The sequence below is a fragment of the Vidua macroura genome, chromosome 3 (assembly GCF_024509145.1).
Source record: "Vidua macroura isolate BioBank_ID:100142 chromosome 3, ASM2450914v1, whole genome shotgun sequence".
Taxonomy (NCBI): domain Eukaryota; kingdom Metazoa; phylum Chordata; class Aves; order Passeriformes; family Viduidae; genus Vidua; species Vidua macroura.
Window position 1 is genome coordinate 18,786,713 of NC_071573.1, and position 13,477 is coordinate 18,800,189.

Genomic DNA, 13,477 nt, shown 5'->3' on the forward strand with positions numbered 1-13,477 from the left:
ATTTAATTTTTAACATGCATGTTATACTGAAGTAAGAAGCCAAATGACAACTACTAAACTAGCCCTGTAATTAATGCCATTTCCATTCTAGAGAAAATAACTGCTCAGCAAAAATTTCACTGTGGCCCCTAATTTAGAGAAAAATAAATCCTCCTACCGTATTGATCCAATCATGTAGGGCTGTGCCAGCTGCACTACAATAGCTCCGCTCCCAAGCTGGTGGCATGTGTATCCGGAATCCCAATCATAGTTTTTTGTGTCTCCATTCAATAAGGCATTGCGACTGCGACTTACACCCTCAATCACACTGGCACAGTCTGCAATTGTTGCAACATTTTCAGTGGGAACTGTGAATTAAAAACACAAAGATGACAGACATACAGTCAGAAAACAGTTCAGATGCCAATGGTCTTTATTTCTGGAAAAGAACTGGTAAAAAAAAAAAAAAAAGAGAAAGAAAATACGATCAACAGAAGGAAATCTACCTCACATAAAATGATCTATGAACAAGTAATGAACAAGTGGTAGAGATAGTTTTTACAGCACTGATTCCAGAATATCTTGGTAAATTAACAGATGGATTTCAGTATTGGTGATATGAAAGCACTCTTTTAACACAATTGGGAAAAAATATCTTGTCCAGCAAAACTTTAGAAATTTTGAAATAATTTCTTCCTGTTTTCATGATGAACTCTTTCTCTACTACAACATTCGAAAATGGCTAGAACATAGCTATGAGAAATTTCAGAAATAACTGTATGAGTCTTCAGCATGCAAAAAAAGAGATAGCTTTCCATGAAGAGTTAGGGTTCTGTGATTTCACTGTGCTACTGGTGTCAGAAGCATAATCTTAAGAAAGCCAACTAACCAACCAAAACACCTTTAAAAAATATATGGGAAGAAACTGCAAGATCATTGCCAAGTAGTAATCCAAGGCAGTGGAAAAGCAACCAGTTCTGGAAAAACTACTGCATTACCAAATATACTGTCATCTCTGTCTGCTCATAAAAAAATATTAAAACCACCACTTTACTATTCTAGAAATCTCCTGATTCCCCTATTACTGAAAAGAGGCACTCAACAATTCCCAGATTCTTATCGGGGAGCAGGTGTTAGACGTTAGAAGTACTTCACTGGAAACAATCTGAATAAAGCAAAGCCTAACACTTCAAACTAAGAGTACTGGCACTGAATTAAAATTTGTCTTGACTTCCTTTTCTTCCTTTCCTCCCTGGGAGTAAAGGAACTTATCTGTGTATTCATTTTAGATAGGCCTTAAAGCATCTTCTACATAGAGCTGTTTTTTTTTTAATAGGAAGAGGAAGCTATTGCAATCTTGGTAAAAAAGAAAATGAGTAAAAGATAAGAATCAAAATCAATGCTCATATTGAGGCTCCATGGCATATTCCAGACACACTCTGAGCTCTCTGAGAGATTAACTGAATGTAGTGCAGCTCAGTTCAGGCAATGTTTTGCCTGCGTGCCCTCTGAGCATCATCCTGCTCCTTCTCATGTTTAGATTTCTGCACTAATCCATGACCCTCCTAAGAAGATGTTACCCTGACTAGTCAAACTCCTTAAAAACTGTACAGAAACTGTCTTGGTGTGCTTTTAATATAATTCTGTGGTCTTCCCTACAACAGCTAATTAGAAAGTGACTCTGACTAATGGAAGTGTGCAGAATGTGCCATCCTGTTCCTTTTCCCTAGGGGGTCTGCCACTCCCTATTTTGAGTTCATTATCATCTTTTATATACGCTTGATAAATTTAAAGTACCATCTGCTGGGGACTCTGTTCTGTATTTTCAAGTCTTTTGGTTGTCTTCCTTTTGCCCGTTAGAATATCTGCTTCCATTTAGGTCACTTATTTACAAATACAAACTGCCAAAATCAACAGTCTTGTTTCTATTTTTGTTTCCTTTTTTTTTTAATCCACCTGCTATATCCAGCTCTTACAATAACCAATATTGTGTCAGAGAAAAGAAAAGAGAAGATTACAAATATAATTTTTTTCCCCTACTGTTCATACAACAGTTTTAGGTTGAGAAGTCCGATTTGCTTTTATGGAACAGAAAAGACACATGTTAGCAAAGCAAACACATTCTGTAAAAGCAAACAAAAGGAGAAGATGATTGAGGTTACAGGACAGCAGCATCAAACATTTATTAAAACTTACTTTCTTGTCTCTTTGTCTTATGCTGCGGTATGGAGCGATGAAGAACTGGCAGTATATATAATTCTAGCAATGGTCTTTTTATAAAGGATTGCAATTTTCAAGACATGGCCTAAGGGTCATCTATACTGACTATATTTAAAGATAAGACAGATATGTTATCCAACTGTCCTTAGAGATCTTCCGAGATAAAAATGTCCCAGAAGTGTGTTGTAGCCTCCTCAGTCATATTTATCATTCCTTAAGCTTGTTTCTCTTACTTTGTCTTTTTAGCATACTTGATTTTTCATGAGAATTTTTTTTTCCTGAAGCACTCTGAAAAAAAAGTTAATGCTGCTGCTGCCAAGTGGCTTCCAGATCTGAGTGTAGCCTACTTCCTTTCATCTCCCATTCTGGACAGGTCAGCTTTTGCTTTCTATCTATCCACTGTGACTTCACTACAATGTGAGTGGGTGGGGAAATGAAAGAAAAGCCTCAAATAACTTTTTGCAACATAGAAAGGAACAGAACAAAGTGAGTATTTGTACTGGTTTACAAAACCAGCCATTAATAAACCTTAAATAAATTATGAGAACAAACATACAGGGAGACAGCAGATCTACTACATAGTCTTATTTTATAGGAAAGCAGCAAATTAAAGCATTATGGACTGTTGAATATATTTATACTGCACTCTAGGCAATAGTCAAAAATTCTCTGTTTATGTGTCATCATTGCAACAAAACTGTTCATTTTAGGGAATTCTCTTAAAACACAAAATTATCATTGTGAAGAAACTATAAACAAGAAATTACACCAGAAGAAACAAATTTTTGTTTTAGTTAGTATGAAGGAGTGATTTTCCTCTCATGATTACATTTGTTAAATGTTCAGCTTCCAATTGCTCAATTTTTAACTATAAAATTGCATTCCTTCTCTACTTGAACATCTACTAAACTGACAAAAGTTTCCTTCCTGGTTGGTTGGAAAATAAACAGCTGAGACTAAAGAAAAAGAGAATTAAGGATTATTTCAGAGGTTAATCATACTGTATTAAAAAATTAAAGGGATATTAGGCATTTTGCTCTCATTATTTTCCACATGCCAAAAGATTTGTTAAGTCTAAACTTTATTCAATATATGAATTAGCCCTTGTTTATTTGCTACATAGTAGAAAAAATAAGAGATCTTTTTCTGAAAATTAACTTTTCAGTTAATTAAAAGTACAGCCACATGTCCTGTATTTCATTCCACATACTCTTTCTTATTTTCTTGAGTTGAAACTTGCTGATGAAATTACTACATTTAATTTGAATCTTCAATTAAATTATTCAAAGAAATCAAGAGCTCAAAAAATATCAACTTCAAACAAATATCAGCAGTATTTTCACCTGTTTCAGTGAAAAGCTTTCTGCAAGCCATATTTATTTCTGGAAAAGAAAACCACATTAATATGTGTTTTTGTCCAACTGTAAGAAATTGTATTAGAAAAACTTCAGAGAAGGCTGATTTTTCACTCGATACTTGCTACAGTTTGTGATTCCTAATCCAATAAATTAGAACAAAACTATTCAAGTCACTACAACTGGCCATACTTTTCATTGCCAACTAATTGGCTGCTACAGGGCTCTTTCATCAAACATTGTGTCTGCAGAAGGCTGTCAGAAATATCAGTTGTTTTAGCAAGTGTACATCCCTCCTTGTGGCATTGAAAACAGAGAGAAAAGAATTAAAAAAGAACTTGAACCATATGAACAGATCTCTCTCAGAACCAACCATGTGGCTGTCCTTTCTTGCAGAAAGGGGAAAAAGAAATCCTTGCAGTATTTAGATTGTCTTAAAAGTTTTCATAATTTCCTAAAGCTATATCTGCAGCAGAGCTGACTTATACTGCTGGATAAGCCTGCATTGTTTTAGTAAAATGTGAACCTTTTCAAAAGGGAAAAACCAAAATATGATAGCTTTGTGAGGAGTCAACATTAAACTAGACAAAACCCTGCATCTTTCACTGCTTCCTTGGGGAGAGACAAAGCAATCTTTTACAAAGCTGAACCACACACTAGGAAACTGATATGACTGATTTCTCCCTGTAACACATTCAGTTTTGTTTGTTCTTTTTCTTTTTCTAAATAACTGCCACAGTAAAAGACAAGTGAATATTTATTTGTATCATTTTATCCCTTTTAAAACAAGTTCTCCTAAGGCATTGAACAGCACACAAATGAAGGTTCATGATGATTCCTAAGAACTGAACTGTATTCCTCAGAGGGTGACCAAGGACATTCCAGTGTTTTTACATCCATTTTCTGCTCTTCAGTCATTATTCACTGTTTTCTCTTTCATGTGTATTGTACACATTACAAGACAGTCTGATAGATGGAGACGGACTACAGACCAACACTGCTTCATGGAAAAACCATCCACATTGCACTCCCAATGCCCTTCACCAGGCTCACAATCAGAAAGAAGGCTGGTCAAGCCCACATAATCCTTGACTGCTCCTCAGCACTGGGTATTGATTAAAAGACATTGAGGTTATCATTTTTTTTCCATTTGAGGCAGAAGATTTTTTTCCTCTATTAAGGTGGGAAAAAAAACTCCCAGAAACCTAAAGAGGCATTGCACAGAACCAGTCCTTTAACTGCTGTTGTAACTTCTTGCCACTGGGCAGATCAGAACACTTTACAATACATCGCATGACACCAGGTACTGCTTCCAAAGAAGTATGTCTCTTACTTGTGAAAATATTCTTTTGTTTTGAATTCTAGATTAAATATTAATGGCTAAAGACCATTCAAAATTTCATAAGCAGAAGTTCATTATAAGTAAGCATTATGATTGTGAGGTCGAAGAATATTTGCATCCTTGTTAAACAAAAGAGTTATGTTAATATCATGAATTTAATATGGAAAACTGTTAACTTACACATTTAGAGATAATACTATGCCCAAAAGAAAAATACATCTCAACCCTAACATCTGCGTTAGGGAAATAATTTTATATGATTACATTCCTTTCTGTCATCTCATTTCACAAGACAACAAACTATAAACCAATACTTAAACACCAGACAGTGCTATAAAGTGCATTTTCTGCTACTTTTGCTTCAAAACTGCTACTAGCTGTCATTGGGTCATGTCAGTACCACATCCAGTATTGTACAAGGTAACTGTATAAATCACCTTCCATTGACTTTTAATTGTAATATGTCAAGTCAATAATTTTCCATTAAAACCTTGTACACAAAAACACAAGAACATAAAATTGTTGTTATAATGAAACAGCACTTCATTTTTATTATTTGTTTACCAGCCTTCTAATGTTCACTGCACAGTGACAGCCATCACATAGATATTATGTACCAGTAGTAATATAGCTGATAAATTACGCTCTTCACATATACAGCTCTCTGGTCAAGTTGAGTATCTTTCACGAAAATTAAATAAATAATCACTCAAGTCTCTACATAACATCTCTAACCAAATACCTCAGAGGCCTCATTTCTTTGGAATGCATTTTCAAATAACAAATCTTCACATGTTACCTTCAGTGTTGTTTTGGTAGAAGTAGGGGTCACTAAGTCTTTTTGAAAGGACATTATGGCCTTCAAGGGCTGACCAATATTTCATTTTTTTAAATAAAACAGGGTATAGAAACAGCAGCTGTGTTTCTTCTAACCTAATTTAATACTGTATTTAATATGATATGGGATAAGCAATGAACCCAATGAACTGCTTTCCAAGGGTTTAAGATAAAAGTTTCTCTACTTGAGAGTCAAGGTTAAAAACAACCTACTCTGATTACTGCACTTTCATATATTTTGTTGGTTTTTCCTAACTGCTTTCGATTCACTTTATCCTATCTGGTCATTTCAGAAACAGAAACAAATATTACAAATCCTCATCACAGCAATAAAATAAATCTGCCAACCCACTTGTACTCATGCTGAGTTTTACACAAGTGGACCTTGGACTGACAGTCTACTTGATCACAGAAGCCATATATGAAAGGAGACATACAATATGGTACCTTATGGTAATCATCAAAAAAAAAGCATTAAATAGATATAATATCTCTTTGCTGGATCAAAGTTGCTGAGAATATTTTTGAATAGGCAATACTGATGGCCAGAAATTCTGATGGAACAGTCATAGGTGCCCCTGCTCCATTTCACAACTGGACTGGCCTCAACTAGTCCCCAAATCTTTCAATTTCTTTCTCACCATAAACTCTGCAGAGTCATGTATACAACTGCTAGTGCCTCACTGACAGTTGGAAGACTATTCACATCCCACTTTCAATTAACTACTCCCCAAATTCTTACTTTTAACTTTCTACCAATTGTATTGACTAGCATCCCTTAAATATAAAGAACTGTGGAGACCTACAGGCCCCTCTCTTTCCTTACTGCTGATCACTTCAAATGACTTACATGTACAGCAGCCTGACTGACCCACACTGAAGAACAGCAAAGCTGCCCTTGATTAACTATCACCAGAAACCTTAACTATTATGCTGCCCAAACCCTATTCACCTGTAAGATTCGACAAAACCATTCTCACAAACAGAGAATTTTTAATAAAGCCATATAAAGTCTCCATCCCCTAGATTACCTTTGAAACTTAAAAAGTGTTAAAATAGTTTGTCTCACCAGAATGATCACTCAACCAGTAAAAATAACTGAGTCTATGAAAGATGAGTCACTTTCAGTATAAGTTCACTTACACAAACATGCACGGATTTACTGCCTTGCCTACTTATGATCAAACAGTGTTTGTGTTAATATTCAAAAAAATTATTTAAGTCCAAAATTCAGCATTTACTACATAAGTTTGATGATCTGAAATCAAATACATACAAATATTTGTACACACTAACTGATTTTGTATGAAGTTTTTAAAAATTCATAGCTGGCAGTGCTAACTATGAAATTTAGTTCAAAGGTTTTATCAAATCTGAGATACTTTGTTTCTCTGCTAACTAGCTTACTGAAGAGAGATGTTTTCTTTTAACACAGTTCTTCCCTACTGCTTATTCTATTTATTCTGAAGTCAATAGCAATTGCAATGCTACTTGCACACTCCCTAAAACAAAGGGAAGGCTTTTGATTTGCCTTTGTATAATGCACAGGGAACAGGCTGAAGGAATTGGGTCTTGGTTTTTCATGGCTAAATATTTGTTTTCTCAGAGAAAAATTTGAAGTGAATATGTCTTACTAAAAATTTTCCTTCTCATCCTATTTTGAAAACTGTTTTCCCTTCCATCTGTCACAGATTCATTTTTAAAATTTAAATATATGTTTAAAACCAGCATGAATGCTGAGAATTTTGCTGAAATTCTTGATTTTATGCCATAAGAAATAAACTGTGGGAAATCCCACCTGGACAACTACTAAATACTCTCTCTCCAATGAACTTCGGGATCTGCCTTTTGTGAGTTTATACGGAAGAAAGCACAGAAACCACCCCATTTTAACTATTACCGAAAAAAAATCGATAATAAGTCTTTCTGTGACACATTTTATCATTCAGTACTGTTGCTCTGTAGGGGATTTCTACCTTAAGTAACATAAAGGTACTTAAATCAGTGTTATATAAGCTGCCCAGAGCTAAGAGCGCTCCATCAGCGTGGTGTTCTGAGAATAATAGCAGCATGGCTGATATAATGTTCTGCCATGGCTAAGCATGTCTATGACTCTTTGGGGGGAAATCAACACATGAGAGTTTACTTTCAGCAGTTGTAACCAGGCTGTATAAGAGGCCCTAAATGTCCAAATCCATCATCACTACAATAAATATCCGTGCTTAGTCCATTCTTGTAAAAGAATTCAGGCTAACCCACTGGGAGGCATGAGCAACCATACTGTGACACAAAAAGAAAAAGCACATTGTCAGCACTGACTGACTCAGCTACAAGTGGCTTTGTCAGCAGCAGTTGATTTGAATTTCGGCATTCCTACAGTATCATTAATTAATGCACAGTACTGGAATTTCATAGAAGTTGTAAGGCCTTGCCAACTAATTCTATGCTTAAAACACTGTTTAACTCAATTTAGAGATTTCTGGACGGAAACAGAAATAGAGTGCAGTAATGGCCAGCTTTAAAAGACAAGTGTTTACAACAATTCATAAAAAAGGAAAATGGTTTCATCTCTTACCTATCAGACCTTTCTCAAGTGTAAAGGATTTGTTCGTGAACATGCATTCAAATGCCACAATATGGAAAACTTTGTTCACTGTGTTGTGAGTCCCAACAATTCGAATATACCTACAGGGAAAGAAAAAAAGGTAAACAGCACAAGTTAAACATGACCAACTTCTGTGCACTTAAATATAATTAATTCAGTTAGACTATAATGTGCAGACCTATAAGAACTGAGTAACTGTTTAAGAAAAAGGAGTAAAATAGAGTATCAATTTCATAGCAGGTTTGCATCTAGTCCAGCATTTCATGCTGGCTCCAGTGCAATTTAAGAAGAAAAAAGAAATCTTTAAAGAGATGTGGAATCTGTTAAAAATGTTTCTGGATTAATTTGCCAAGAAAAGCAAAATTAGGGACCTTCTGTTTCAGAAACGGTCTTTTAGTGCTAATATGTGCTCATGGAGGTTTTAAATACTACTACTACTAATAGCAATAATAATAACAACAAGAACAACAGTAATAATCATCCTTTTACCAACACATTTTCACCACTGTGGAAGATTTCATACAGCCAGGACAAACTCAAAAAAGGAGTCAGGTTTTTCTTCCAAAGCCAAAAATCAATTCTATTTTAGTAAGACTGTTTCTAATTCTAACCCTGGATATACAGAATAGCAGTCTCTGTTGGTATATCTTTTATTAATAATGAAAAAAATCCTCATTCAAATATTATGAAACAAAGCTATTCTGGGTTTCATTCCTGGTGGTATAACTGACATTTCCACACTCCAATTGCAAATCAAATAGAGATGCTCTCAAACATTGTGACCTATTCACCTGCTGCATTACCCTGGAGGCTTCACCTTCCATAAACAGCCACTAACCTCAATTCAGTCTGATTCTGCATCTTCTGAAGAGATCCAACAGTTCTTACTATAAATTTTGAAAAATCTCAAAAGGACTATTGTACACCTCTCAATAAATGCTGAACGAGCAATCAGAAAATTACCTAAACCAAATACCAATTAATTCACAAGATGGGTTACCCACACTTGCAGAAAGCTTTGTATGAATTTAACTCATTTCAGGTAACAACTGTCAGAATGTATGAATCTTAAGCAATATCCTTGGTCTGTCTTCCATTTACATGGTATAATTCTATTTCTAACTTAATGGCCATTCACCAATGGCATCATTTTGGCTTGTGTTCTTCATCAGATCAAGTTGAGAAGATACACAATATATTTTCTGAGATTTTCTTTTCAAACAACAAAACAACCATCATAGCTATTTACTGTGCTAATGCTCAATCTCCAAATTTCATTTAGAAATGATTTTAATAATCATAACTTGGAACAAAGAATTGTATGCTATTGCCTAATTAATATTAACTCACAGATCAATTATCACAGTAGCATATATCCTGAAAGTCATCCTATGTAGAAAAAATAAAGTTGCAAAAGTGCAGAAAATATTTATTATTCATAAAGAAGATGAACTTGTGTTTTAAGAGTAAACCAGAACTTAGCCCTTACTCTGTAGCTATGCCAAGTGCCTGTGAAGAGCATTGCAGGAATTCTGGTTGACAGGCAGGCAAACAGGAGGTGTTTCCCCAGACCTGCCCATGTGAACCAGGTGACTTTCTTTTTATGAACTCATGACCATAGTCTGAACCCTAAACACACAGGGAATGTCCGAAATTCGACAATGGTAAATGATCATGTTCCCTCCAACCTCAGAAGCACAGAATTCAATTAAACACAGGAATAACTTCGGAATATTTTGAAGTGCACATAGAGCCTGGCTTGCCATAGACACTCCCTTGACTCTCCTAAGCAAGGAAGATATTGATTGAGTTGTGCTGCTTGGACAAAATGCACCAGGCAAACCACCAGAGTGTTACTAATGGAGATGTACTTTGACATTCCTCAGTTACGCTTCCTTGCATTAAAGAGCTTAGAGAATAAACAAAGTAACAAGATTAATAGGAACACAAGAAACTGCTTCATAATTAGCTTTAAAAGCTAATTTAATTAGCTTTTTACAATTATAAAATTGTATCATTAGAGCAAACTTCTTGATTGTTTGTTCAGAGCAATTGAAGTTGTTCAAATTCCTTTCAGCAACAAAGTAGGTTCATATGACACAAATCTATGAATCTTTGTGTGATAACAGAGTAAAAGAATCACAGTCCAGTGCCTAGACTAGCTCCACTGTTGATGGACTTTAGACTCAACTGATAAGACTGGAAGACAGAAAAAAACCCTGAATCATTCTTTAAAATAAAAACCTTTATCAATTTGTGGGGTGTAAATGAACTTCCCTAGCAGGAAAACATGAATGTAACATGAAAATTTTGTCCGTTACTTTTATTTTATGGCCCTTTTTGAGAATAATGGATAGTGATAATATCTAAGTTCTCTAAGAGTTTCATTCACAAGCCACAGACTTCTCTAGCCACACAGAGTCAAGCTACACATGACCTTAAAATCCTCACAACAGGAGTATCAGAAAAATCTGGTTGGCAGGGTTTTTTCCCCACTACCAAGAAAATTGTTTTGACTATAGGGAAACAGCATGTTCTACTGGATCTCAGTAGAATTTTAAACTACTGAAATTTGAATGGACTACCTGGGTTGATTAATTAGGCACCTACATGGCAACATCTCTCATTCATCCCCCATTTTTCCCAGATCAATTCTTCTTCTTTATATGAAATTATGATATTTGTACTCTGATGTGACTACATATCTGAACAAGTAAATGATGTTTTACTTCTGCTCTTTACATTTGTAAAGCTAGCCCATACAGTTCAGATAACAGCTGCTGCAGATCACACCACAGATTCTGCTGGGGAAACCCTGGAGGACCACAAACACCAAAACTCAGCTGCCTACATCATCACAACAGTGCTTAGGAAATATGTGTCAAAGCATGAAAATAAGCATACTCTAGGAGTAATTTTAATCCTTCACTATAATAACAGCAGTAAGATACAGACAAACTAACATATATTAAGCACAAATTCCAATACCTTGAGAATACTGAGACAAAAGACTAAATAAGGGAAGGGGATAGAAATTAACAAGTATTTTGCACTGATATCCACTCTTCAGTTACTATCAAAGCAACCTAGAATAGCAACAGCAAACTTGAAGAACTAAATCTAATATGTACAAAATGTTTTCTTATGAAATTGGCATTTCATTTTCCTTTTTGGAGCATTTGGTATGAGACACCAGTGCCAGAACTATTACATACTTTATACCTCCTCTAACTGCTTAGAACCCCTGACATTCACATTCCAATCACCGCCACAAAAAGGCATGAGGCACAGCCCAACACACAAGGGCATTAGAAGACATTGTGTTTGTTTTTCAGTGAAAAAGGAAACAGTGTTATTCAACACCATCTAAACTCCATTTATTGACAACTCCCTAAAATGAATAATCCTTCAGACTCACACAGCTGAATCAACAGACCTGTGGCAGGAAGACAGAAAAAACAAGGAAGAAAAATCTATTGCCAGCATTAAATCATGTGGGAGAACAGTGGACATAAATAAATACATAATATAAAGAATTAAGCCAGAACAAACATGAAAAGCATATCTGTCTTTTGACAGATGACAAGTTTTCCTGCACTTAGACAGGAAAGTCTAATAAAGTCTATTTTATACCGAATGAAATCCCTGCTGCAAATATTGAAAACAACTGTGACAAATCAAATAAAACACTTACACAAAACAAAATCATTGAACTCCAATAGAAAAAGTACATCTAACACCTGCAAAACCTGGACAGTAGCAAACATTTTCACCTTGGAAATACGACCAATTGTGAAGCAGTTTGAAAACACAACACACTTCACTTTGTAATGTGCCAGAATGCGTATGCAGGTGTTTTATACTGGGGCATTCAAGTGACTAAAAATATTGGCATACAACACTTAAAAATGACATGTAATTGTTTGTGTACCACATGTAAGCAGTATGTCAACCAATCAACCAATGTTTCTCAAAGGATATAACCAAATTAACACTGATGTGCTTTGAAGCGTAAGTAAAACTTGCACAATGTGATAAAATGTTGTGTATTCCATACATAATAATATGTAAGAATAATAAGTTTACAAATGCTTTGTTCTTTTCTAATGATTTCCAATTTTTATTCCTTTAAAAGAGAAAAAAAAGCCAATTTCAGATAAACTGGCTTTAATCTCCATCTTTACATTGTATGCCTCTCTAGTTCCAGTGAAGTTCTCAAATCTGAACTTGGTTCACCTGGTTTTATTTCGGGTCAGACCTCAATCCAAACCAGCTCAATTTCCTAGAACCTGTCTGGATATGAGCAGAAATCTGCAATTACACCTGATCTCATAATGGACTTCCACTATAAGAATACAAAATAAAATACAAGAAGACATTAAGATTTGGATGTCAAGAACTCTATATTTAAACCATATTCCTGATGTGATTTTGCAGCCAAGCACAACTTAAATATCACCCTCACTTTATGCCATCTCTACTGAGTACATAAAATGGGACTCTAATAAATTCAACTGTATAGAAAAAATAGTAGGTTTTAAATAGACAAGAAAGCACTGCTCTTTGGAAAGTCTAGTTCTAAAACAAACTGGACAGGGGGATTCAGAGAATAGACACGAGCTGTCTCTGTACACCTTCCAGGCTGGTGTGACATGAAGCCAGATTCTTTCCAAAGGGAGCCTCATCTACAATAGAACTAATTTTCTTTGACTCACACTACATCCTCATGAGGTTTTATGACTTAGGATGAATTCAGCTTCATTATATAGATACATTGTAGCCTCCACATTTTTAACCATATTGAATAAAACATTAGAAAATACAGGAAAGTGCTGTTCAGTGAAATCTGAGAATGTTTGCCATTTTCCCCAGCTTCTCATGCTCCACCAGCCTGTGAATTTATCATGCAATACTTATTTTTTGCTCCAATGACACTTCAGTTAGTGCTGTCTAGATCTAGACTAGAATCAGACTATAAACAATATGACAAAGAAATATATGAAAAGTATTAGAAAAAAGTGAGGGAGGATGGAAGGACAGAAGGAAGCAAAAGAAAGATACATTGATTTCAATCTGCATCAAGGTAGTGCAATAAAGAAATAACTGTCATTTTGACCTGTGCTTAAAAAAGCAAGGAAT

The 13,477-nt window shown here is 35.2% G+C and overlaps 1 protein-coding gene across 2 annotated transcripts in view; it reads right to left on the bottom strand.

Annotated features, from left to right (window-relative positions):
* Positions 1–13,477, bottom strand: part of BTBD9 (BTB domain containing 9) — a 140,317-nt gene that overhangs the window by 63,620 nt on the left and 63,220 nt on the right. For both annotated transcript variants that reach the window (XM_053972859.1, XM_053972857.1), the window contains exons 8-9: positions 8,309–8,418; positions 158–347 (exon numbers count right to left, since the gene is read on the bottom strand). In XM_053972859.1, coding sequence (XP_053828834.1) covers positions 158–347; positions 8,309–8,418 — 300 coding nt within the window. The remainder of the gene's footprint in view (positions 1–157; positions 348–8,308; positions 8,419–13,477) is intronic.